The sequence below is a fragment of the Pelodiscus sinensis genome, chromosome 8, assembly GCF_052426305.1.
Source record: "Pelodiscus sinensis isolate ZL-2025 chromosome 8, ASM5242630v1, whole genome shotgun sequence".
Lineage (NCBI taxonomy): Eukaryota > Metazoa > Chordata > Testudines > Trionychidae > Pelodiscus > Pelodiscus sinensis.
In genome coordinates, this window is record NC_143059.1 from 3,881,306 (window position 1) to 3,909,060 (window position 27,755).

General features: G+C 44.2%; 1 protein-coding gene across 3 annotated transcripts in view; it reads right to left on the bottom strand.

Annotated features, from left to right (window-relative positions):
- Nucleotides 1-27,755, bottom strand: part of MARCHF8 (membrane associated ring-CH-type finger 8) — a 112,142-nt gene that overhangs the window by 72,416 nt on the left and 11,971 nt on the right. For 2 of the 3 annotated variants that reach the window (XM_075935710.2, XM_075935713.2), the window contains exon 2: nt 12,600-12,783. In XM_075935710.2, the coding sequence (XP_075791825.1) occupies nt 12,600-12,701 (102 nt within the window). In that variant the 5' untranslated portion in view covers nt 12,702-12,783. Of the gene's footprint in view, nt 1-9,713; nt 9,789-12,599; nt 12,784-27,755 lie in introns of all 3 variants that reach the window. The other variant, XM_089780025.1, reaches the window with a different exon arrangement.

Sequence of the window (27,755 nt, forward strand, 5' to 3'; positions counted from 1 at the left end):
GAAGCAAACATCCTTGTTGTCACACCAAATACGTCAGGCAGCTGACAGCTCACAAGCTGGATTTTCTTTTAGCTTCAGACTACTCCCCTTAATTCAGTGTTCTTTGGGTGTTCATGGTGTTACATTGCTGCAGGATACAGACTGCACACCCTTACAGAAGCAGCAAATTCTCTGGAGAGAATTTAATTAAGGGAAGTCTGACTCTGGGCCCCCAGTGTCAATTATACCCTTTAGGAAATCTCTAAAGTACAACAAACAGGAAGTGGGTCTGGCCCACGAAAGCTCATCATCTAATAAACCATCTTGCTAGTCTTTAAAGTGCTACATTGTCCTGCATTTTGCTTCAGCTACCCCAGACTAACACGGCTACATCTCTACCACTGTTCTACAAACAACAACAGCGTTGTTCCAAGGTTAGTAGGAACAAGGGAGCAGGAGTCCGAGGGTGTATCTACACTGCTGTTTTTCCCGGAACAATACTTGTGTCCACACTGCCATTGAGTTCTTTTGGCAGAAAGTCAAAAGAACGGAGGGGTTTTTCTGACTGTGGCAAACCTCACTCTACGAGGAAGAAGCCTTTTTCCGAAAAGCCCTTTTTCGGAAAAAGGTGTGTGGATGCAGAAAAGGGCCTTCAGGAAATAAGACAGGTGCCCTGGTGGCCACTCCGTCCACAGTAATCACAACAGAAATGCGAGACAGTGTCCACATTAGTTGGAGGCTATCTTTCGAAAAGCAGATCGCTTTTTCATTGCACTTTTGCTGCGTGGACGCTCTCTTCCGAAAGAAGCCTGCAGTCGAGACAGCCTGAAGCATCCGTTTCATCATGCAACTGCCAAGAGCTGTGCACTTGAAATGGTTTGTAACCGAGTGGTGTGAGTTTGTAGCTACATAATTAGAGCGCTGCAAATCTGCGTGGAGATCTGTGGAGCATTTTATGGCTCGCAGTGCGGATGTGGATACACATTTTCTATCTGTAGCGCTCCCAGGACAGGGCTGGGAGGCAGACTGGCTGTTCCAGTGCTTGACTGGTCCTAGTGCTGCAAGTGGAGGCACACGTATTCCCAGCCAGGCTGGGAGTGAACAATTTCTGTGTCTATCTAAATACACATGACCAGAAACTCTCACACAACACATGTATTTAACACACAAGTTAAACAAACCAAATGCCAGCCTTCAATCAGCTACAACTTCCAGCCTGCCGTACACAAAACTTTTGTAGGTCCACAAAGATTTCAATGCATTTCAGAATACTCAAAATACAAATTAGCAATTGTAACTGTAAAGTCCAGAATCTCTAGTGGTGTAAATAGGTTTGCTGGAAAAAAGTGCTGCATTGCCAATTTACACCAAAAGAATCTAGCCCTGCAAAAATCAAATCCTTCTTTGAAGAGCTACCATACGCCATCTTTCTCTTTCTCAGTCTGAATGTCAGATTTTAGCCCTGACTCAGAAAATGAAACCCTGAACTGCAGACTGTCATCACCTAACACCTTTATACGCTACTTAACAAGGACAAAGCACTTTGATTTGAGAGCCACATACAAGCAGCTTTTTTAAATAGCAGGCACTGCCTGCTAGCAAAGAGATAAACACACTGGGTAGCAGACATGGGATTCTGACTTTTGGGACCAGCCACAGGTAAACAGATCCCCAGGGTAGACTTTGTTTCTAGGTGTGAGAATGCGCTGCTCTGTGCATAACAGCTTTGCACAGTGTAAAACAGTGTGAAGAATAGAGCAAGGCATTTTAAGAGAGTGTTCAGTTCTCTCTTAACTGGTGTAAAACCCAATCAGAATTAAATCACAAGCAGAAAGCCATTGTAAGCCCAGACACAACATTGCCAAGATTTGTGAGCTCTCAAATGGACGCCAACAACTTGAAATTGAGTCTCTTTTCAAAAACAAATTTCAAGTCTTACATCTGCCTCTGAGCTTGGCTGCTACATTTTGTAGTTTACAGTGTTTATAAAATGAAGTTTCCTTTTTCTTACAGTGTAAATTGCACAAACAAAGGAAACTGATTAACTGATCATAGTGAATCAGAACATGGCAGCACTTTGTTATAAATGCACAAGGCAAGCAAACCCGGGCAGAAAAAAATCCTCTCTCTAACTCTTTCACTTACAGGAATCTTAGGTGTGCCCCTTGCAGCAACAGTAGGCAAACATGAAACAGTATTTTTTTAAGATTACGGCTTCCTCTTAATGCACATTTAGTGACGGATAAAGTCTCTGCCAAACTTGTCTAGTTTTGGCCTGGATCTTGCAATGAATTCACACTTTGACAGAACTAGGGTTACTAGATGGTTTAAAAAAAAAAACACTGGACACACATCTAGGGGTGGGGTGGGCTGGGGGACTAGCTAGGAGGGGAGCAGGGCTGGCCAGGAGGGGTCGGGGGGAGCGGGGCTGGCTGGAGGTAATCGGGGGGCTGGGAAGGGGGACAGGCTGGCAGGAAGCAGGTCTGGCTGGGAGGGAGTTGGGGGGAGTGGGCTGGTGGTGGGGGGGGAGGGGGAAGGGGCGAGGGGAAATCAGCCGCCAGGAAGCAGAGCTGGCTAGGAGGGAGTTCGGTGGAGCGGGGCTGTCCCAGGCACACGCAGATCCCAGGGTACTGCCCGTCCCGTCCCGCACACAGTCCTGGCGGGGCGCATGGGCAAGTCTGGCCCCAAGGATTCCATCCCGTCTCGGCCCCCCCACTGTGTAGTTGCGTACTGCTTGGCTAGTAGACACGCTCATGCAGCGTGAGTGTGTCTACCAGCCAGGCAGTACACAACTACGTACTGATACTCTTGATAATAATAAAAACTTAATTAGAAAATACTGAACATTTCTATGTCCGGAATTTTCTCAATTTGTTTCCCAGACAGAAAGCTCAAATACCGGACTGTCCGGCTCAAAACCGGACACCTGGCAACTCTACATGGAACCCCAGTAACTGTAAAGGGGCTTTCATGAGCATAGGGGTGAGTCCACAGGCAAGGGTGAGGGCCTAAAAGACCTTAACAGATTGGCAATGGCACTTCATAAAATAGAAGCCAAAATGATTTGTGAGATTTAACGGATACATACTGTAACGGTTTAACGGATACACTTGCATGCGTGTACACATGCATGTGCATGTCTTAACAGACTTCAGAGTTGCTGTAGGTAAACAGCATGATTTTCCATTAAAGAATGGCTTTTTTCCAAGGTCTGTAACTCAGCTAAGTGTTTTTCAATTTGTTGGAGTAAAGTGCATTGCTCATCAACACTAGACAGAGAAGATTATGAGTTAATAAGCAAGAGAGGAAGCTTATAGCTCCAACTTAATGCAACAGCTACAGGTCAGAGACCATAGCACAGCTAAGATATTAACTCCAGAGTCTAGATTATGAGACACTAGACTAAGGGATCCAGAAATAAAACAAGCAGATGAAATAAAAATATAGGCATGTACAAAAAAGTTTGATCATATGAAAACCTCTATGGCTCACACTCTGAAGACTTTTGCCTACATAACAGTTGCTACATCAATTGTCATTAGGTTTTGTAATTAGCACTGATAGAGATGGACTTTCTTCTCTTCTTCTTCAAATCCTCTTCAAAGCCCACTTCCTTCTGCTTGCCTTCCGTAATTCATCTCCACGTAGACCCCATCTGCTTGCTTCCTCCCTCACCACCCAGTGTACAATTCAATTCAAGACGAGCATAAAGCAGCATAAAATATTCTGTGTTTGTAGATACTGCTGACACAAGAGCAGTTTTTCCAGATTCCTGTGGTCTCTCTTCCTTAGTCTGTTGTCATGCTTGTTGGGTTTCTGGCATACAGATTTAAATTAATGGAGATTGCCTATCTCCTAGAACTGGAAGGGACCTTGAAAGGTGATTGAGTCCAGTCCCCTGCCTTCACAGCAGGACCAAGTACCATCCCTGACAAATTTTTGACCCAAATCCCTAAATGGCCTCCACAAGAATTGAACTCTCAACCCTGGGTTTCGCAGGCCAATGCTCAAACCACTAAGCTATCCCTCCCCCCTTAGAGCAAGCACATGATTAAAATCCAAGATGGGAGCTCTGGTGTCTTGCCAGCTCTAACTCAGAAGATTGGCTAATTTAACTGTCTTTGCTTTGCATTTCCCCATCTTCAAAACAGGAGTAGCATTTACTTACTCACCTCCCATGAAGGAGAGAGACTCAACTCAGCAAGGCCCTGAGCCTGCAATCAGATCCGTGTAAGTGAATACAATGGGGTTCTGCGCTAGCACTGGGATCTGCCCCTGCAGCCCTGAAAGGAGAATCAGGGAGTGTACACACACGGGTCACACACACACACGGGTCACACACACACACGGGTCACACACACATGGGTTAAAAGGCCCGCGGCATGGTTGTGGCTGGCCGGGGTCAGCTAACAGTTATTCCCTTTTTTGACCAGAAGGCCTACTCTTCCGTGACCCTCCAAGTTTTGGACCACAAACTATCAAGCAACCGTGGCCAAGTATGACGATATGGATTATGACAAGTTTGTATCCTTTGTTAAACGTCTTCCACAGAAGCATAAAGAACTCTTCCAGGCCACCATTAAGGAAGGTCAGTTATTAGTAGGGCTGTCAAGTGATTAAAAACATTAATCATGATTAACTGCACTCAAGCAATAATAGAATACCGTTTATGTACATAATTGTGGATGTGTCCCACATTTTCAAATATACTGATTTAAATTACAACACAGAATAGAAAAGTCTCAGAGGGGTAGCAGTATTAGTCTGTATCTGCAAAAACAACGAGAAGCCTGGGGGCACCACGATATATTCACAAAATAGAAAGCGCATAGTGCTTACCTCATTTTGTATTATAAATATTTGCCCTCTAAACAGATTTCACCATAGCGCAACTTCTTTATAATGAAAGTTGAACTTACAAAGGTAGAATTATTTACAAACCTACCTACATTTAAAAATAAAACAAAGCAAAACTTTAGAGTCTACAGGTCCACTCAATCCTTCTTATTCAGCCAATCGCTAAGACAAAGGCATTTATATTTGCAGGAAATAATGCTGCCTGCTTCTTGTTTACAATGTCTCTAGAATGTGAGAACAGGCATTCACATGGCTCCGTTGTAGCCGACAATGCAAGATATTTACGTGCCAGACGTTCCTATATCCCTTCATGCTTCAACCACCATTCCAGAGGACTTGTGTCCGTACTGAGAATGGCTTCTGTTTGATAAGGATCCAAAACAGTGTAGTTCATTTTTGTCAGAGTCAGATGACACCAGCAGGTGGTTTATATTTCTTTTTTGGTGGTTCAGCTTCTATAGTTTCTAAATCAGAGTGTTACTCTTGTGACACTTCAGAAAGCAAGCTCCATGCCCTGTCACTCACAGATTTTGGAAGGCACTTCAGATTCTTAAAATCTTGGCACAAGTGCTGTAGCTCTCTTTAGAAATGTCACATTGGTACCTTTTTTGCGTTTTGTCCAATCTGCAGTGAAAGTGTTCTTTAACGAACATATGCTGAGTCATCATACAAGACTACTAAGGCTAAGGCAGAAGGTAGGTAAAAGAGCAGGAGATGTATAATTCTCTTCCTTAAGGAGGTTCAAGCACAAATTTAATTAAACACATTCTTTTTTAATGAGTAGCATCAGCTTGGAATCATGTCCTCCAAATGGTGGTCAAAGCACGAAGAGGCATATGAACGTTTAGCACATCAGGCACGTAAATACCCTTTCAGTGCCAGCTACAGAAGTGTCATACAATCATCTGTTCTCACTTTCAAGTTATGCTGTAAAGAAAAAAAGCAGGAAGCATTAACTCTCGCAAATGTAAACAAACTTGTTTCACTTACTGATTGGCTGAACAAGAAGCAGGACTGAGTGGACTTGTAGGCTCTAAAATTTTAGATTGTTTTATTTCTGAGTGCAGTTGAGCAATAAAACAAAATCTACATTTGTAAGCTGCATTTTCACAATAGATTGCACTCCAGTACTTGTATGAGGTGAACTGAAAAAGACTACTTCTTTCATCATTTTTACAGTGAAAAATATTAGTAATGAAAATAAAAAGTAAGCACTGCATACTTTGTATTCTGTACTGTCAAATATATTGATGTCAATTACAATGTAGTATAACATCCAAAATATTTAATACATTTCAACTGATATTTTATTGCTTAAAAGTGCAATTAAAATGGCAAGTTAACCCAATTAATCACAATTCTTTTTTTTAAATCACCATTAACTTATTTGAGTTAGTTGCATGAGTTAATGGTGATGGACAGCCCGAGTTATTAGCCACAATCTCTCTCCAGGCATCCTTGGATTCACCTCCACAGCAGTTGTCATGCACAGGGTGTGGGTGGCTACAGTTGTCAGGAGTCCCAGGAGAGGTTTAGAATATGATTGAGCACCTTCCGGTTTTTGTCAGAACCTCTTCTTGGGAACTACAGAGGAATCCCTACAGATATTGAAGGATGCTAGAGCCAAGCTGAAGTCTTTGACTATATACACCCCTACAAACAATAGAAAATTGAACAGGTCTCAAGCTGTCCAGAGATTGCTTCTGCTCAGTTCCCTGGTTTCCCCAAAACAACTGAACCTGCTGGGGGGTATGGTCAGCACGTATGGTTACTGGATGGAAACAATGCTTAATTTCCCGTAACCTCTGCATTATCATACAAGGTCTAGGGAAATGTGAGTAACAATCAAACCCCTTCAATCATCATTTGATAATTCACAGGATTCATTTTATCCGTGGAATTTGCAAGAACCTGGTATTTTCATATTTGATATTCATATTTGACAGTTGATATTCATATTTCAAACTGGACTGACTAACATTTTTACGTGCCTGATTTACTCCTACTCAGATTATATTTAGCTAGAATAGCAGGTAAACATGCGACTATAGCGGATTGACTAGCATAGGAGAAGTGACTAACTCTTGCTGTTCATCTCCAACATGCATCCAAGAGACCACAAGCTTCACTATGGCACCGGCTATGTTACCCGTCTTCTGAATTTCTGATTACAACTATGTATTTGTTTTTTTATTATGACAACTCTTATCGTTATTCATGTCAAACCTGTGATGGGCATGGTGCTTCCCAGCTTAAGTGCCTGCCGTACCATCTGAATTAGACAGCGGTATCTCGCACCTACTTTTAACTTCCTGTGGACAGAGCTTGATCGATCCAAGGCTTCACAAACACCCTTGGTGTTTCTACCCAGGGATTAAAACACCTGCAGCTGGCTCGGGTCAGATAACCAATTCACATTCTGTAGTCGTCTAGACTCTGACTGGAGTCTGAGCTCTGTAATCCTGCCAGAGTGAAGGTCGCATAGCTTGGGCTCCAGGTTAAGCCTACATGTCTCCATAGCAATTTCTACCCCCATGAGCGTCAGTCCTGCAAACCCAAGTTTCTGGTCCTTGTCATAAGGAACAGACCCGGAGTCCAATAGTTTATCAATCCCTCACCAGGGAATTGGATACGTGGGTAGAGAAACAAACATTCTAAATCCCTTGGGGGTACAGAATATTTCTTTACTGCCCATTTACAAGTGGGTGAGATGGTGGCAGGTGATTCTTATGACCTGTCACCTAGATCTAAAAAGACTTAAAAAAGGGGGGGGGGACAGACCACCCAACAAAAACACCCCATAAAATCCAGGATTAGCATGTCTAAGCATGGAAAAACTCTAAGCACCATATAAAACTAGTAATGAGGGAATCTCAAAAGGTTTACAGGCTGGATGCTTATCTCAATCAATGGAGAAACTAATCATGGCGCGTGAGAACCGAAAAATGAAAACTGCTCACCAAAAGAGCTCCAACAAGCTTTTCTCTAAACTGGACATCTTCAGTCAATGATGGAAATAGAACCAATACTATGTGATTGTTTTTAACCAATCTACTCCGCTCAAAATTTGAAGAACAGAAAAAGAAAGAAAAAAAGCCCATCACATTTTTGCACCTTTAAAAGGATTTAGAGTTTTTAAAAACTGCTCCCTGGTTTGCACAGATTTCAACAGAGTCTTAAAAATGTCTTACTATTGATTTTTCTTCTACAAGGACACAGTAGAGAGCTAAATCAGTCTATATAAGCAGAAATAAATGGAAAGGTCCTGGAACAGCAATTCTTAAATTGTGAAGGGAAAAAGAATGCTAAGTAGGAGGAAATGTATATAATATAGTTGTATTCATGTTTAGCTTCCTGCAGCTCCTCTTGGCTGTCAACAGTGAAGTGGAGCTGTGAGACTCCATGGCTGCAGGGCCGGTAAATAAACACACTGGGGTGGCCAGTTAGCAGCTTTCACAATGTGGTTTCGCGGACCACTTTGAGATACACCGATGTAGAGGAATGGCGCCTCAGCATGCTTTACAGAGGATAAAATTATTCATCGCCTTCTCTCCCCAACTGTTGAGCAGTTTTTCTCTGGGTTTTGAGTGGCAAACCTCGCCTGAGAGGAGGCAGTTTGAAATGCACATGGAGGTAGGGTTGCCAGATGGTTCAACCAAAAATACTGAATTCCCCCCTCTCCCCCCGCCCCAAAAAAAACACTGGGGAAAAAATTCTGTTGAGAAAAAAAATAAGGGGGAGAACAAAGTTGTTGAGCCAAAAAAATAATAAAAAAAAATAGCATGATCCCTTTAAGAAATGCCTTTGAGTTTTTTTGGCCCTAATAGGCTGTCGGCGGGGGTCCGCCATTTTGTCTTTCTGCTCCAAGCCAGACAGCTCCCTTGCAGAATCAGGTAAGGACTCGGTATTTTTTCCTCCTGGACGGGAGAAATCAGAAAATACTGGGTATTGTAGGTGTCCGGTATTTTCTGAATTTTTTTTTTACCGGACAGGAGGGGAAAATATTGGAGTGTCCGGGTCAGTACTGGACACCTGGCAACTCTACATGAAGGTGTTTGAGATTTTACGACCAACATGTCGGTGCTGCAAACAACGGCTGGCCGTGTTACGTATCACTTCGGGACAGGCGGTTATCTTCCCAGAACTGAGCGGGAGAGGGATTTAGGCAGGTACAACGTACTGAAGCTGAAATCTGGCAACACAATTGCCAGCCCAGCATCCTTGGAGGTCTCCCCTACAGTTACTAGCCAGACCCAGCCCTGCTTTGAGTAGGGCTCCACATTGGTCAGAGGTTGCAGAATCATGACACTGATAGTGGCCAGAGTGGCTGACCATAGGGCCACACTGGCTCCAAGCCCAGCTGCTCAGATGGTCCTGGTGACAGCCACATCAGCTGCTGCTTGGGTGGCTCCAGGAAGTGGTTCTCCAGCCGTCAGCTGGAACAGTTCCATGCAGCGATCCCTGGGTGGATGAATGGAGTAGCTGTGGTCTGCAGCCCCAGGCAGAGGACCCTGGGGAGCTGGCTGGAGCAGCTGCAGTCCATGGCCTCCAGAAAGTGGTGCTGCTGGTCCCAGGCACTTCCCCCCCAGCAGCAGTCCCCAGTTTAAGTTATAAAATTGCAGCTAAGATGTCCCCCATTTTATTAAGTAAAACGTAATCAGCTGAAACGGGCTAACTGAAGGAAAAGCTTCAGTGACAGCTTTTCCCTTCCCTTTTCGCAATTCTGCTTCCAAGGCAATAGTTTGGTTAATCGTTAAGAACAGTCATCGTTATCATTTTCCTTCCCACAAGTCATAACATTGCCTTGGAAAGTAAGCGAATCTAGGTTGGGATTTTCAGAATGAACAATGACCCTTAAACAAGAAAATTGGTATTACCTGGGGAACGGCATCTATAAAAGCAGCATTTTGAAGTACTGGTGAAGCAAATAGGTGTACAACAGTCCACTTCAGCTAGTGAGGAGGGGAAAAAACAAACAGAGCAACATCTCAACCACACCTCAGCAACAAGATTGTAATTCCTAAACTCCAATCCAAGGCTAAATAGCTGAATGATTCTGGATATATTAAAACAGTTGTTTTCCATTACTGGTTTCATACAGGTTTTATAGCACCTTATGAACAATGGATTGACCAGCAATTCGGGTCAGTAGGATTCTATTCTAAGTAAAGGATTAAAAAAAGCTAATGATGTTTATTAATAGCCATTACAGCTAACAGTTCATTTTAGTTAAACACAAACGTAGTAATCCCTTTATGGCCTTTCCTATTTTTGTCATTAAAAACAGCTGAAGAGTATTGCGAAATAGAGTTTTCAATTAAATTAAATCTTGAAAATCACATTAGCATGCATCATAATCTACTCAACTCCTAAACCATGTGTTTAATACACATTACTGACTTCTAATGGTTTAAAGCAGAAATGTTGGACAAAAGCCTTTTACAAGCCTTTCCACAAATGCAGTAAATGGAAGTTTTACCACTAACTTCCATTGGTGCAGTCCTTGAATCCACATATAGAAGAACTACAGTCTAGAAAGCTCCAAAAAACCAACCAACCAAACCAAAAACAACAACAATCTTTCTGCAAAAATCCAAAAGGGTCTCATTCCGCTTTCCACCACCCATGAGTTCAACCCCAAAGCATTAAGAGGAAACTAACCCTATGGCAAGGAAAGGCTATCATTGCATTTCAAAAGTTAAACATGCACTGAGTTGGACTAAGGAAGCTGCATCTTGACTTTGAGCATCAAAGGTAGCATACAGAAAGGTGAGAAATTTCCAACTTGAAATGTCACAGTCCATATTTATATGGATAATTAAGGACATCCACAATTACAGTAACCATGAGAACACAGGCACGGCTTAAGCCAAACGCCAGCCTCAAACTGCAGACTTTGAGTTATGAAGCCCGTTCCTCTGCAGTGCTTCACGTGATCCATATGTTAAAGAAACAGATTTTTTCTGATTTAACTTTATCACCCCCACTCTTTTTAAACCAAGCACCCAAGGCACAGTAACTCACCAAGAAGTCAAAGAAGAAAAAGCCATCAACTCTTTTGACTAATATCATAAAGAAAAGGTATAGAAGGAGCTTTTTTAATACTGACAAACCTGCTGCCAAAGAGACACGGGTTTAGAAACAGATTTGGGACTCTCGCTCCTAGAACCAGAAGAGGGTAAACACATCCCACAAGCAGGCACCAGGCATAATCACAGATAATTCACATGACCCTCAATGGAGAGTCATTAATTCACACTTAGAGCTTGTTTGCTAGGGTGTATGACAGACTCAATCTCTTCTAGGTTGGGAAGTGTGATGTTACTACATAGAACAGGCGGATTCCATATGGAAGAGAAAAGGAGTGAAAAGGTATTCTGTAATGAAGGAGACCCCAGAATACCCTCTTACAGCTAGAAATGGAAGAAACGCCATGTGCTACAGGCAACAAAAGTGAGAGTCCAGTGCACCTCTTAGAAGAGGATTTTCCACAACCCAGCAAGACTAGTTTGCAGTTTGGACCTATAGACGTAGAGCAGACTCATGCCAGCCAAACTTGATTGAGTGTCTCTCCCCCCCCTCCCCCAAATACTTGCTGAGATACAAATCAAAAGAGTTAAAATCTGGGTTTGATTTTTTTTCCAGATGTTGTTAAGCTGGAGGGCAAAATTCAGAGGCAACAAAAACTATGGGGCAAATTACCCATATTGACTTCTGTAGGTAGTACTTAATGGGTCAAATGGCTACAATTCATACGGCAAGGTGACGGAAGGGGGCAGAGGTTTTGTGTGGGTCAGTGGAAGAATATAATGTAAGATAGACATGGCTTTCTTTGTCCTTTCCCTTGTTATCCCTACTTTTCTGGCTCGTTGCTCTTCCTGTTACCTACCCTTCTAGATGTGCCATGTAAATTATGCTCACATGGCCAATTTATAATTTATAGCTCAGCAAAATTTGGCCTTTGCCGAACACTTAATCCAAACCTGTGAAATGTCTGTCCTTCAGAGTTTATTCCATTACATAAAAGTTCTTTAGAGCTGTTTTTTTTGCAGGAGTAAACATTTAACCCCCCCCAGGAATGCTATGAAATTAGCAGATTCCACAAGAAATACAAACATATAATATGGGCGTGTAATAGAATCCTCATCTTCGATGGAGACACAGGATGGACTAAATTGGATTGCGGGATATGGCACAAGGACACAATAGGCCCAAAAAGACAGACTGTCAAGTGCTTCGGTCATTAGAATCCAATCAATCAATCTCCTACTTTTTTGGTGTTATACGTCACTCTACACAAAGAAAAAACAGACTCTTTTGGTCTTTTCCCCCTTCAGATCACAACGAGAAGTCTCCAGGAAAGAGACTTGCGTGTGCATCTCCCAATGGGATAGGTAGTCCATTCAGTGCAGACTACAATATGGCTGCCGATCAAAGGCAAAAGGAGAGCCCACCCAAACGTAAAGGTGAATACACCCGAGTTAGAACTCTCCATACCCATCATACTACTTAGCACAGAAACGGGCAAAAAAAACACAGCAGCAGCAGCTGTCATACAACAAGCTCACTAACCCCAGCATCGCACCCTGCACCCCACAGCCCCGTCCGCCTTTAGCTCTTCTGCAGAAGGGACGGCTGAAATGCCTTTTTGCTCAAGTCTGACCACCGTGATCCCCAGCCAATTGGTTAAAGGATGAATACAACAGTAAGGAATAGAGGAAGGACTGGGATCATTGCCTATGAAAATCAGGTTCTGACATTACCTGTTCCTCTCTCTCTTTTTCTTTGGTCTTGCTCCTAGAGACCCTGGAGGAGGTGACATCCCGAGCTGGAATGACAGAGATCTGATGCAGTGGCATGTTCATCACCCCGTCTGTCTGGTCCCCTCATTTAAAGGAAGGAGTCTTTGATGCAGGGCTCATTTAGGGCCATGGTTGGGCTGTGAACCTAAAGAAAGAAAAAAAAATGTTACCCTGGCTTGACATGCAGTTAGTCGGACGTGTGTTTTTTTTAAACAGCCCACATGAAACAACAAATCAGACGAACACTTCACCTCCGCTCTCTGGAGAGATGTAAGTTTTGGTCTGCTGACTGGATCAGGAATGCAAGCCTGTTCACACCTCGGGCAGAGATCCCAACCCACGGCCATGGCAGAGGGGGAACTGGGGTTATGATGCATCTAAAGGGCAATCTTAATTCTGGCCACGGGTGCCGACTCTGTGGGTCCCGGGGCTGGAGCACCCATAGGTGTGGGTGCGGAATTAGTGGATGCTTAGCACTCACCAGCCAGGTCCCGCCCCCTAGCCGGCACCTGGATAATTAACTCCTCTCCCCTCCCTCCCAGGACCTACTGCCTGCCACAATCAGCAGGCAGCTCTGGGAAGAAGGGCCGGGATATGCTCAGGGAATGGGTGGGGGTTGATATCACACACACACACACACGGCCCCGAGGTAGCCAATGTCAATGATTCTGGCATTTCCTAACTTTTGAGTGCTTGACTTGGCTATCTTAATGTCGTGCAGGCTCCTGGCCCACCCCAAATCGAGCTCCCAATCCCAGTCTCCTCAGCCAATGTAAATCCCACCTCAGTCTTCCCCTCCTGCTGGCTCCCTGTCCTAGTGTATTTTTACAGAACCCCGTTCCCCTTCACTCCTTAACACATCTGTCTCCCATTCTCTTCCCCTCATCAGGTTCTAGTGCCAGTCTCAGTCCAGCTAGTCCTCAATTTCCACCCCACCCCACCCGATCTCAGTCTTTTCCCTTCCAAAGTCATTCCCCATTTCCCTCTCTGCATTTCAAGCCTTTGCTCTAAAGACAAAGTGGTTAAGTCAGCTTCAGTGCATCTCTCAGGGGTGTGATCGGTCCTACCCTGGAGACATGTGGCTTTGCTGATGTAACTTTTCAATGTAAAGCAGCCCTAAGCATGAAGAGTTTTACAGTTCCACGCCAGCTCCCCGAGAGTGAACCGGCAGAGGCTGCCAGCCCCGCTCCTGGAGAGCTGGCTGCCACCCTGCACTGTGGCTATGCAGTATAAAAGTGATACTACAGAGCCCGCTGTGCGTGTAATCGTGTAACTGCTGACACTTGTAGTGGTTACATGTTTACACAATTTTTTACATCGCTAAACAGAACCATCTGGCCCTTCAAGAAAACGTTGCCCAACATGAAAAGTCTCTATTGGTCAAAAAGCCTTTTTAATATAGCTTTTTACAATTTAATTTAAAAATGTCTAACACCTTTCATGACCACAAATTATAAGGAACAGAAATGATTCATTTATACAGAGGTGAACGTTGTAATTTCTCTGGGCATTTGTATAAATAATATTTATAGCTTAGCAGTGGGAAGAAATTGCTTGACAAAGGAGTCATTCACAAGAATACTACGAAGCATGAGGCTTGCTATTTTTATTGCAGTAGCACCTTGCACCCTGACCCAGTAATCAGGAACTGATTTTATTCGGTACTGTACATACATTTATCCTTCTTTCACCAGCATAACTGTCGACCAAAACAAAGAATTATCGGTATCACAGGTAGACAAATCAAGAGAGCAATAGTTTGCGTTGTGTTTGGGATACTAGAAACATGTATTGCCAAGTTAGCAATGTTGATCTGAAAATCAAAAGCTACTGCGGCACCTTTTTGTTAGATTAGCAAGTTTCTATTAAACTCAAAAGCTTTTAGAAAGACTTCAGGTCAGAGTGTTTAATTTGATCCTGCCCTGCAACAAATTAAGCACAATCAATGGTATTTAAAGGAAGGGATTAAAACGGAATTATCGCAACAGGAGCTGCATTAAATAACACTACACCAATGAAGATACGTTATGGGAAGGAAAGAAAACCACAATATTGGGGTTTATTTTTACCTCTGTGAGGGTTGAAAATGGAGGGAGTCCAATATATTACAGTGCTCATCCACATGGAAGCTTTCACTTGGGTCATTTCGTGCCCTGCACGAAAGCGATACAATAAACGTGACTTGAAACTAGTCACTGGTTTTTTTTAAAAGCATAAATTGCAATAAGTAAATCTCCCAGCTGCTGGGGCTCTCTGGTCCAGGAACATCCATGGTCAGGAACATGAATATTGCTGGACCAGAGAGTCCCAGTTTAAAGGGGTGCAACCTGCATTTGGCTCTTTCAATAGGCTACAAATAGAACTCACGCTGCCATTCCAAAGCCCCGTTAGTTAATTCTTAGACCAGTTTGAGCCTCCCAGAACTCTTCCCCCATAGTATAACAAATCATCATTTCCTGCAGGTAACAGAGGTGCATTCTCAAAATGAAGATCTTACATCTGCATTTGGTTTGGTTTTGTTAGCAGCACAGTTCAAGGCATATTCATCACTCACAGGCTAATAAACCGGTTGCAGCCATGAAAAACAAATCCATTTTCTATTCCAGAAGTTTAAAATTAAAAGGAAAAAACTACACTCTACCCCACCTCACTCAAAGTGCTCTCGCTGCCCCATCCTACCCATGTTGGTGTTCCTACTTTTTTTAGAGGTCAAGAACCGAACGATTCAGTTTCTGTTCTCTGATTTGGTGGTGCAAACCTGGCGGTATGCCATAGATGTTTGTGAAATTACTCTGGAGTTACCCCACTTAAACAGAGCACATAACTTTCATAACGTACTAGTTCAGGAGAAACTTTGCCGCTTGTTGATATTAATTTCTCTCCGTTCCGCCCCCCACACCCTTGCTACTAGCCTAAAAAAAAAAAGTTTCCTTTCGAGAGTGCTAATGTTTTTCTTTGAACAATTGTAAGGAGCAATTAGGAACAATAAATTCAATGCCACCACTAACATGGGGCATTCATTTAAAATATTTTTACCCCATCTCTCTATTTAAAATATTCAAGGCAGCTTTCAAAATTTCTCTCTCTCTCTCTCTCTCTCTCTCTCTCCCCCGCCCCCCCCCCCCCCCCCCCCCCCCGCGGGGGAGGAAACCTGCTAAAACATCTCAACACAACTAAACACCAATAAAAGCATGGGTAAAATATTTATTTTAAATATTTGTGTCAGATCAATAGATACATATGGAAACACTAGAGAACTTATCAGAGTTGCCTGCCACTCTAAATGATTCTATTCAAAGGTAGGGTATGTCTAGACTGCATCCCTCTGTCGGCAGAGGGATGCAGATTAGGCAGGTCAACACTGCAAATGAGGCAGGGATTTAAATATCCCGTGCCTAATTTGCATAACAATGGCCCACTGCATTTTGCCAACTCAGCACTTTGTTAGCAAAAATAGGCAGTCTAGAGGGGGACCTGTCGAGAACGAAAGCCTTTTTCGACAGATCCTGTAAACCTCCTTGCAGGCGGCATCAGGAATCTGTCGAAAAAGGCTTTCGTTCTCGACAGATCCCCCTCTAGACTGCCGCTTTTTGCTGACAAAGTGCTGAGTGGGCAAAACGCGGTGGACATTTTTATGCAAATTAGGCACGGGATATTTAAATCCCTGCCTCATTTGCACTGTCGACCTGCCTAATCTGTATCCCTCTGCCGACAGTGGGATACAGTCTAGACATACCCCTAGAGTATTACTTCACACGGATAAGCAGCATGTGTTTTGCGCTCAGGTCCACCTGATTTCAGCCTTCCAGAATCAGGCTCTGGGTTTGTTTTAAACAATGGTCCCCATCAAATCGGTTGTTTAGAGCAGTTTCTCTCGACCAGTGGTATGAGTACTCTTTGGGGTACTCAAGAGAAGTCTGAGGGGTATATCAACACAACTGAAATTTGGAGAAAACTGAATTTTTATTTTAAGTTTTACGGCGCTTTATTATTTTTGTACTTTACACACCCAAAAATTTCATCACCGGTCCGGCTACGAGTAAGTTGTTTAAACAAATGTGTTGCAATGGTAGAAAAAAAAAGTGTGTGTCTGAAAACTGTAGGTACTGAGGGTATTTATAATTTTTTTTTAAAAAGAGGTACTTTATAAAAAAAAGGTTGAGAAACACTGGTTTAGAGTAACTAAGAACTAGTTTGTTAACATTCAAAGAAAAACAAATGTCAATTCTCTGTGCTCTAATTAAAAAAAAAAAAAAGGAGCCATGATGGTCCCTAAGGTTTACACATTATTTGTTTTATCAAGTCACTAATTGCTACAGTCCCATATAATTAACAGCAGTGACCATTACGGATATTTCTGTGGTACTCACAAGGTGGTAAGTAGACACTGTTGAAACACACCTCAATGAGCATCCGCTTACTCAGGGTCACTGGACTCTGCTGGGACAATACACGTTTGCAGATGTTGGTCTGAACTTACTTACAGACCGGCTTGCTTAGAATATTGGAAAAGGATCTCTCCAAGAGTCTGGTACCATATTGAACACAAAGGCAAAAGGCAATTCAGAGGTAATGTTGAAATCCCATTGGCGGCAGACCACACTGCATCAGGAATACTCAGAGTGGGTCTCAGACAGAAGGATGCTCTGACACTCAGTGGTATTTATGCCAGTCTGCAGCGCTCTAGCTGCTCCACGTGATTTTAGAATCCCTCTTTAAAGGGCGTTGTTCACTCCACCATCCAGGCGCCCGTCACGCTGCAGATCCACTTTTCACCACGCCTACTGGGACCTGGGCCATGAGACCAGAGTTGCCAACTGCCAGTAAACTCAAGGGCAGCCCATCAAAAGAGAGCTAAAATTGGACTTGTTCGTAAAACCCATAATCACATTTCGGGGGCATCTACACAGCACTATTCTTTCGAGATAACTAGTGTTATTTCAAAACAACAATGCGAGCATCTACACAGTCATTCTGTTATTTCAAAATAACGGCTGGCTTATTTCAAAATCTGTGAACCTCTTTCCATGAGGAATAAGGCCTATTCCAAAATAGTTATTTCAAAATAAGGCGTGTGCGGACGCTCCCCTGCTATTTTGAAATAGCCCCTCCCCAGGCCCATTCTAAGTTATTCCTCCCCAGTGCCTCCCGGGGCTCTAAGTCGAGATGGCGCGGCTGCATTAGGGAAACCTGCCTTGGACTCATTTTGAGGCTTCCCTGCAGTGTAGACGTGCTATTTCGAACTAAGCGATTTCAGAATAACTATTCCAGAGTAGCTTATTTTGAAATAGCCATGCAGTGTAGACGTACCCTTAGACAGCAGTAAGAACATCACTGAGCTCTGCAGTGCAGCTGAGGAATCCCTCCCCTTGGCCCCGGGGTGGGCTCTGTGCCATGGGGCAGCTCCAGACAGCTACAATTCCCAAGACAGAGGCGGAAAGGGGAACTCTCCCGGCACGGCTCCCTTCGACTCGCTGTGCCGGACAGGGCTGCTCTTCTGTGCATCTGGCTTCAAACTCGTCCTTGGCATCGCTAGTGTCAGCCCAGCAGCAGCTTTCGGTGGGCATGCATGCAGCACACGCCCACGCAGGGCTCCCCAGGGCTGCCGGGGTGTCTGAAGTACAGAGAGCCAGGTGTAGCAGCTCCCCACGCTGTGGAGTCACAGCATGGAGGTCACTGGTGGCAGGTTCTGGTCCCAGGGCTGGAGGCGGGCCCAGAGGGAACACTGTTTGGGCCGCCAGAGGGTGGAGGCTGTAATAGGAACAGGATTGGGTCTGCTTGCCTAGCCAACGTGCTGTGGGTCTAGCTGCCTGCGTTGCGGGCTCCCCCTTTTTCCAGCTGCCTCCTTGCTGCCCAGCTCGGTTTGCTGGCGCGTTGGGCTTTTGTAGGTGCTGCCACCGTCAGCTCAGCTGAAAGGCAGGAGTGTTGCGATGTAGGAATAAAACCACTGACTATTGCTCACTGTTGTCCTTTGGAGCCAGCTCTACACCCGTTAAGAAAGCATCCACCCCAAAGGCTGGTTGTCTGTAACGATGTTCCATCCCGGCCATAGAAACCATTTTCAGCAGCTGGCCACCTTGCATGAGATGCTCCCAAGTGCGAGACTCGGACCCATGAATCATGCAAAATCCCTTCCAAGTCTTTAAAGCTCTGCTCGGAACAGGAAGCAATCACTGCTCAAACTGAGGCTGCAGCCCTAGCACTCCGACCCGGGGTGGTTCCTGGCAGGTCCTGAGCTAAGCAGGGTTGGGCCTTATCAGTGTTTGATGCGTTCCTCCCAGGAACACACAGCTACTCCGGGAAACGTCCTGCTTCCCTCGGAGTCAGCACAGAAACAACGGCCCCGTGCAAAGTCAGCAGATGGAACTCAGGGCTTTGGGTTGGAATACTCGTAGTTATGATCTCAGGGTGCATTTCAGAGGAGGGATATTAACAACTGCCCCTAACCAATTTCTAACCCAGATAATTACCCCAACCTCCCTGCACCCCATCCCCCCAAACGGAGACATCTCTCCTTCATTGCATGTCCGAATCGGTTGTGTAGAGGGACTCTACACAGATTCGTGGCTGCCACGTCCCACCGGGCAGGCCGCTGCAGTTCAGTGGTGGTGGGAGATGTCATGTTCAACTAAGAAAGAGTAAAACTGGTTTAGTGTGCATGCCCATTGTCAAGCAAAAGGCAGCAGACAAGGGCAGACAATCACTTTCACATATACACACAACACTTGATCGGCAATGCTCTGGCAAAACACGCTTCAGAGAAGCCACTAAACCCTCAGCTCTGAGCTCCCTGACTTCTGTGGGTTTAAGCAAAATCCTCTCTCGTTATTTTCAATGCACTTTCACAAGGGCGTCTTAGATGTTATTTTAAAATTAAACACTCCACAGTTTATCCGGGGAATGTAAATCAAATCCACAGATCACGCACGAGCTCAACAGGGTGGCTCCTAGCGGACAACGGAAAACTGAATTTCTGGGGAAAATCCTGCCTCTGAACTCATGAGCCAGCATGCAGGGAGCAGGGCCTTTGAAACCAGTTGATTACAGGGGCATCACTAAATAATGCCCTTGCAAATCATACACGGAACGGCAGCGCTCACTCTATTCCCCGGGCCAATTATGGGTGTGTGGGGGGCGGGGGGGGGGGGGGTGATCATGTGATCGACCTACACAAGCCCAAACGGAAGGGTTTTAATGGTGCCCGCTCTAGAATATCTTTCTTTATTACTAGCTTATTGTTTAAGGGAGAGGTGAGGAATCACCTTGTGAATCGGGGGGGTGCACTGATGAATAACGAGAAGGAGGGAGGACAGCTGCTGAACATGGGGGTGGGCAGCTGGCTCTAGGCTGCGATGAAGCACCCCAGCATTTCAACTGCCGTTCCCATAGCACTTCCTGGGCAGCTGGCGCTCCTGTCCCATCCTTCACCCCACCCCGTCAGTGGTGTGTGTCCCTGCCCCTCCCCTGGGCCGGGCGTCTCCATCACAGGACCTGGGGAGTCCTACCAGCTTCCTGGCCATGGGCTGGATTTCATGCACTGCACCCCTTTCTCTAGGTGCCACTCTGGTCTCCACCCCCTGTGCACGAGGGTGACTGGGAACATAGCCAGATCCTGCTCTGGCCGCCATGAGGACAGTGGGGGAGAAAACAGAGCCACCCCCCGTCGATATTTCCATCGGTGGGACACCAGCATCCTCCCTCCCCACCTCCCAAGTTGTGCTGTTCCGTATTACCAAAGGCCACTGCATTGTGTGATAAACACCTTGCCAAAGGAGGACTCCTAATAAATCACGTTAAATTTTAACGCTGGGCTCAGGGCTGTGACCCAGCCCTCCTCTCCCTACGTTTTCTTCCCCGAGAGACACGCTACCCGAGCTCCTACACATCCAGATGTCCCACAGCGTGAAACTACCGAGAGGTTAGGTGTGTGGTCCGTTCAACGTGCTGACTCTGCTCATCTGTAGCTCTCCCAATCCTTTCCAGGTTTTCAACATTATTTGGAAGGTGACGACACCCGAGCCTGCTGTGTGCTCATTATTGCTACACGTCCTGCGGTAGATCCTTTTGCAAAGTCATATCAGCCCTTCCGACCTCAGCATTGCACTGGGACCTCATGCTTTGGTGGTTCTATGCCAGGAACCTCTAAAGACCTTGTTAGAGTCCCTGCTTTTCCGGATACGGCCTATGTCCTTTGCTCCTAGGTGTACCACCTCACATTTGTCAAACCAGGTTTTATTGCACCCACTTCAGCAAACAATCCAGACTGACATTATTTAGCACCATCAAACTTTGTATAACCCGCAACCTTAACCAACGTTTGTTTTTAAATTTTCTTCAAGATCCTTGGTAAAAATATTGCATTTTAGCGGGCAGAGAACTGATCCCTGTGGGACTCCACTAACACCTCCCTTTACAGCTAGAGATCAATCCACCCTGTGGATTGCTAGAGACTGTGCTATGCGGAGTCTATAGCATGCGAATTCTTTAATCAGATTGCTGCACACTGCTCGCTTCTGCAGAAGTCTATTGCCATTCATTATATCACCACATCACCCATTTCAACCTGCCCAGAGCCAATGCGCGACCACAGAACCTCTGTTCCATTAACAGCTTTTTATTGGACTTAAGAAATATTGAGCCTTGGTTCACAGTGGAAACATAAAAGATCCATAGGACAAGCATAGGGCCACACGAGTGACAATGGGAATTAGGGGCTCAAACATCCAGACCTACAGGGGAGGAGAGCCTCTGCCGTGTTCTCAAACAGGAGCCTCCGGTGGCCAGGACTGTGGAGGAGAGTTTGGGGAAAGTGACCAGAAACGTGTCTGCAAATGGATGGTGCTGAAGCACTCTGTGAGTGTAGCTGAATAAAGCCAAAGCATGCAACTGCAGGGCTGCAAAGGAGAAAGAGGAAGTGGCCAATACACGCAGCTGGAATGCCATGCTCAGTCAGACAGGGAACATGCAGACAGAGAGGATGACTCCCCGATACGTAGTCACAATCCAGCTGAATAAAAAGGCCGGGAGAGACTCCGTTGAAAAGGGCCTCAGAACACTAAACCAAAAGTGGTCACCGGGGGGAAGAGACTCTTCAACTTTGAGTACAATTTCCTTTCAATCAAACGGGTCAAGGTGGGAAAATCCCTTGGCCAGCAATAAGCAACACTTATAGTAAAGGAAATTTGCATTGACATATATTTGCATGAAAGGTTCTAATTTGACACAGCAGGCCACGTGATCCAGCCAAATAACGTCTATACACAGTTTTACTGTACTGCCCCTCCTCCACCATAATCTTGTACAAGAAAAACTGCAGGAACCCAGAGAGAAATAGCTGGTACAAAACTAATTTTAAAACAAATGTGTCCATTTACATGGAAAATCTGAAAGTTTGTGTTTTAAAAAACAGTGTAAATATTTAAACAGAAGATACAGACAAGACAAAACAATCTCGTTACTATTTAAATGCTCACACAGTTCCCATTCTCTATTGTACACAACTAACAATGGTATATTTTTAGGAAAATACTCTGCTACATAACTTATTTTTATGCAACAAGTGATAAATGTTTATAAAGCTACTTATAAACAACAGGCCCCTAAGCAAACTCACAACTGATCAAAGGCTAACAGGCTTAAATATTTCCCCAGAGCAGGGGTAAGGACAATAGGCCATTGAATGAACAATTTTATAGCCTACTTTTAAATAGGCATGAAATTCTAATTTGTCTCCACCTCTCCAGGCAAACAAGAAATTTCCAGGATTGCATGTAGAAAGAAGGTAAATCATGCAAAAGACTCTAAGCTGAAATAAGTCGTGTTGTTAAAATCAGAGGCTCTTTTCTACAAATGTAGACCACTACTTATATCTTTGTAAGTCTAAACACATTATCATTATCATTATCATTGTCATCACAATGATAAATCCTTTAAATTCATGTATCAAACGAGCTGCAAATTATATTCTTTGAATTGACATGGCAACTGGACATGCCTGAGTTAGGACTTTTCTAAGGTTCAAATGTACAGCAAAAGGGAAAAGGGTATCAGGACTCCTGGGTTCTATTCCTCGCTCTGTCACAAACATTCTGGGCAAGATGCTCTTTGTGCCTCAGTTTCCCCATCTGTAACTGGGCAAATTCTTCTCCAGCTTTGTCAAGAAATGTGACATCCTTGATTACATGGACTTACAGGGCTTCCCGTTTATAAGCCAGCATTTACCAGAAGTTTACACACAGCAATTCCTGAGGTTACAGCTACTTCCTAGTTTAAGTACAGGGGAATACCATAATGTGCCAAATATCACACTGTGGTGGTAAAACTGGTGAATGTAATTTTAAATGGTGACTGCTGTACACTGTTTCTTTGTTCTCTCGTGCTATATTTCTCAACTCTTATTATCCTGGAATACCATGCAGGATTTCCCATCTGTCTTGCTGGAATCTAACTGCAAAACCCCCTGCGTCATCCTTTAGACAACCGAAGAGATTCTTGTGGATGGAATTGAAAATACTCAGTTGCACAGGACCTATAAAGCACAACTAAGACCTGCTAATTATTATGTTTTTAAACCCACTTAGCACCCAGTATAAACAGACTGGTTTAAAATGTTAGCTAGTTGTGGTTCCTTAGGGCAGGTCACTTGATCTTTCTGTACCTCAGTCCCTGACCATTTTTAGACTTCAGGGGATAGCTGAGTTAGTCTAGAAAGTGCTACCAGACCATTTGTTGTCTTTTAAGTTTATCCTTTTTTAGACTGTAAATCGCTTCACAGCAGAGAATGTCTTTTACTATTGTCTCTTTACTCAGAACCGAAAATGTGGAAGTGGCAGAAGTGCTCAATGACTTCTTTCTTTTGGTTTTCACCAAAAAAATTAGCAGACTGGACTTCTAACTCAGTGAATGCCAGTAAAAAAAGAGGTAGGATCAGTGGTTAAAACAGGGAAAACACAAATTAAAAATTAGTTAGACAAGTTAGATCTCTGAAAATCACCAGGACATGATGAATACATCCTAGAACACTCAAAGAGCTAACTCAGGAGATATCTGAGACGTTAGCGGTTGCCTTAGAAAAGTCCTGGAAGATGGGGTGAGATTCCAGAAGACCGGAAAAGGGGAAATGCTGTGCCCATCTATGAAAAAAGAAATAAAGACAACCTGAGGAATGACAGACTTCAGTACCCAAAAAGATACCACCACAAATAACTAAGGAATCAATTTGCAATCATCTAGAAGATAAGTTAATATATAACCATCAACATGGACTTGGCAAGAACAGATCATGTCAAACAGATCTCGACCATAGGGTGTAAAGGATATATGTGGTATAACCTGACTTCAGTGAGGCTTTCGATACGGTTTTGCATCTTGTCTCCTGTGAATCCCACTGTTGAGATGCAGTCCATGCAACGAGGAGTTTACAAATCCCCGTGTTGTGCTCTAGTTATTCAAAAAGGGTAACTCTATACAACCCTCAATATCCACAAGTGCCATGAAAAAAGTTATTTCCCTGGAACTTAATATAATACATACATAGTCTCTCTCCCAACTAACTGCTGCCTGATTTGAAGACTACGTAGTAAGGACGAAAAAAAAATGCACAGAACCTCTGTGATTTCTTCCTCTTTCTTCTGTGCCAGCTGTATTTTTGAATACCAGGCCCCGACAGCACCGAGCTCTGAGACAAACAACAATGTTTTCCTTGGCCCAGCCCCACACATGAACGCTGACACCAGCCTGTACCGACACTGCCCCTGTACCGACACCTCAGACCAAACACGTTTCTTTTCATTATTCAGTGAGGCCTCCAAGCGAAGAGAGTGGAAACAGCCATGTCATTTTCATTCTTCCCTTACGCTCTACAACTGGGCTTCTGTGCTAGGAGAAAATAAGGAACTGACATGATTGAGCCTCACAGACAAAGCGTTCCTTACTCAAGTCTACAATGAAGCGATTCTTTTCCACTGTACCTAAACTAACCAGCGCCTGCCACAATGACATTTATATGCGGCTATGTGTACATTTTAGTCAATGGCTTCATATGTTTACAAGGAAGGCCTGTCTTCACTGAAATTCTTCTCGTCCCTCACCCTTTTGAGTTTAATTCTCACCCTCGCTGCAGCAATCCCAGCTTCCTAGCGAGTGACACGGCTGACTCCTTTAGCTACTTAGGGTTTCAAAATTCAGTACTACTCAGCAAAGAAATATTTCTCAGAACTCCTAGACGTCCATCTAGCGGCCTAAGTCTTTGTACGGAGATAACAGATAGGCTTCCTTAAACTTTAACTAACACTAACAATACCAACCACATACAACAATCTAATAGATCAGGGATTTAGAAAAACACCCTAGAACTGAGAGAGAGCTTATGTACCGACATGTACACCCACTCACACATGCTTACGTTCTCTGGGGCCAAGTCCATCAAAAAATCATTCGCTCTATATCACCAAATCTAGAGAAATCCAGTTTTCTATTGCTTAGCTGCTTAAGTTTTTAGCAAGTCAGACCCTGAAATAAAAGACTTTTGTCAAGTTAGACACACATCCCCTGGTGTCCAGGGTAACTCCCCGGAGACTCCTTCCATTCGATCAGGAGAGAGCAATATTTTGTCAGACAGACAAAGTTCAGAAAGAAGCTTGTGACAGAAAGAAAGCTCCAGTAGTGGGGTGGATTTTGGTTGCTATTGTGCATCCATGGGACATTTAAGGAAGATGACTTGGGAAATTTGAAGGTTTGTGACCATGACCATGCTACTGACAATGACAGGAATAAGACATTTTGCAAAGCTATTACTCGTAGAGGTAGCCTCGCTGCCTCCTCCCTGAATAGATACTGTTTGCTTTAAATTAGTCTAGACAAGAGCCAGAGAAATGAGCCAATTGCTAAATAAGTCCTGTGGTAGGAAGCATCCTGGATCAAGCGATCACACTATAATGGGAATCTGAAATATTCATGAGGATCAGAAACACATTCGGTGCTGACTGTAAGAAATCATTTGATTTTACAGAAGAATGGTCTAAAATGTCTGAACCTAAATGCTGCCAACTGCAGGGAAAACATCCAGCAGAGAAGTACAAATTATTTAACCTGCTAGATCTTTTAGAATAGCAGCTTTCAAGACTGTAGCAGAAAAATACAGCTCCTAGGACTTATACCTGTAATGCCCAGGAAATGGACTTTCACAGCACAGCAAACAAAGTATCACATCCACTCAATCTCATAGCGGAATAATCAGTTCAAAATTAGTAGAGTGTAAATTCCTACCATGACTAGACAGACAGAAGCAATGTGGAGACAAAGGGTGTGTCTAGACTACCTAGTTTTGTCGACAAAAGTGGACTTTTGTCGACAAAACTATACCAGCGTCTACACTACCGCTGAGTTCTGTCGACATAACATCGACAGAACTCAGCAGTTTTGTCGACGCTGGTAAACCTCATTTTACGAGGCATAACGCCTTCTGTCGACAGAACTCTGTCGACAGAAGGTGTTATTGCCTGTAACACTGCGTCCAGACTACGGAGTTCTGTCGACAAAGCAGCTTGCTTTGTCGACAGAACTCAATGTGTCTGGACGCTCTTTGTCGACGGAAGTTTTGTCGACAGTATCTGTCGACAAAAATTCCGTCGACAAAACGCGGTAGTCTAGACGTACCCAAAGTTTTTCAAAAAGGACTGTCAGATTTAAATCAATATCTCCCCTCTTAAAATAAAGGTTAATCAACAACATGACTGTCTGGTGTTACAGAAGCAAAATAAAAGCTCCCATTCATTTATTTCCACTTTCTTTTGCTGTGCATGGTTAAGACAGCTGGCATGTTTTATTCCAGAGACGTATGCATGTGTGTGGTGGCAACCTTGGGCATAAATTGTACAATACGGTTAGGTTTGTAAGGAACTTTGGGAATAACAGTGCTAGAAGCCGTTATTTTCTGTGCTCCTGCAATGTAAAAAAGACCAAAAATTGGGTTTGTTTCTGGACGTAAAATAATTTTTTTCCAAGCACCATGGCCGGTCAGTTCTTGGACCACTAAGGAAAAACCAGGGTGCTACCAAAAATGGTAGCTGTGATATAGTAGCTGGCATCTTTTCTTTAAGACACAATTGAACCTCTGCCTGCCAAGGTGCCGGAGAGGTCTGTGCTACTAGATGTGCTAACATAAAACTGCTGTCTTGGAAGACATTGCTGTATTTTATAGGCACACATGCTGTTCAGTGATCGGCACTATGTGCCTCTTGATGTGACCCAGTGATGGAGGTGCTGAAGTGTAGAAAGCCTGCAAAATTCTATCAGACAGGAAGTGGTAGGAAACCATTCTCGGGCCCGTATGCTGGAATTTCTGGGGTGTGTGCTTTTTTTGGTAAATGTGGACCGCAAGGGTGTCAATGCACCCCCCACGGTCCCCCAAGTAAGCAGGGAAATCAGCCCCAGCCTTCCCCTGGTTGGCCAGAGCACTCTTACTTGGCAGTCCATGGGGAAGGGGTGCTCTTGCACCCTTTGCACCCCCACCCCTCTGCCTCCAGGCCTGATGCTGCGTAACGTCCATCTCCTGCATTTCCTGCAAGGTCTTGTTGCATCTCCACACTGCAGCGACTCTGACAGCTTCCTATGTATATCAAGAAGGATCGTAACATTGACCTTACTTTTACAGATTACATTCATACAAGCCTTGGGCTCCATCTCCTAGGGAGGGGTTCCCTTCTCTCAGACGCTGAAAGGCAGCCACTTCTGGGGCAAAACATGACAGCTGCTTAAAAACAGCAGAAAGCAACACGGCGCAACAGCTCATGGCGAGAAGCAAAGGAAAAATCGACAGCCATATAAATAAACGGTAGGGAATTTTTGGTAAAGGACTGTAGAATTTATACTAGTCAATTCTGGAGTCATGTCCAGGACAGCTAAGGTTAATAACATAATTCTTGCAGCCATGACATTGTATTGAGCTCAAGTGATGAGGGAGGTGGTTTTACATCTCACCCAGAACCACACCACCTGCTTACCACTCTGTCAGGCACTCACCCAGCACAGTGCCATCAACACTCCATACAGCACCTGTTTTTCTCCCTGGAGGTTTCCCTTTCAAGTACTGATCCAGCTGACCTTGCGTAAGATACA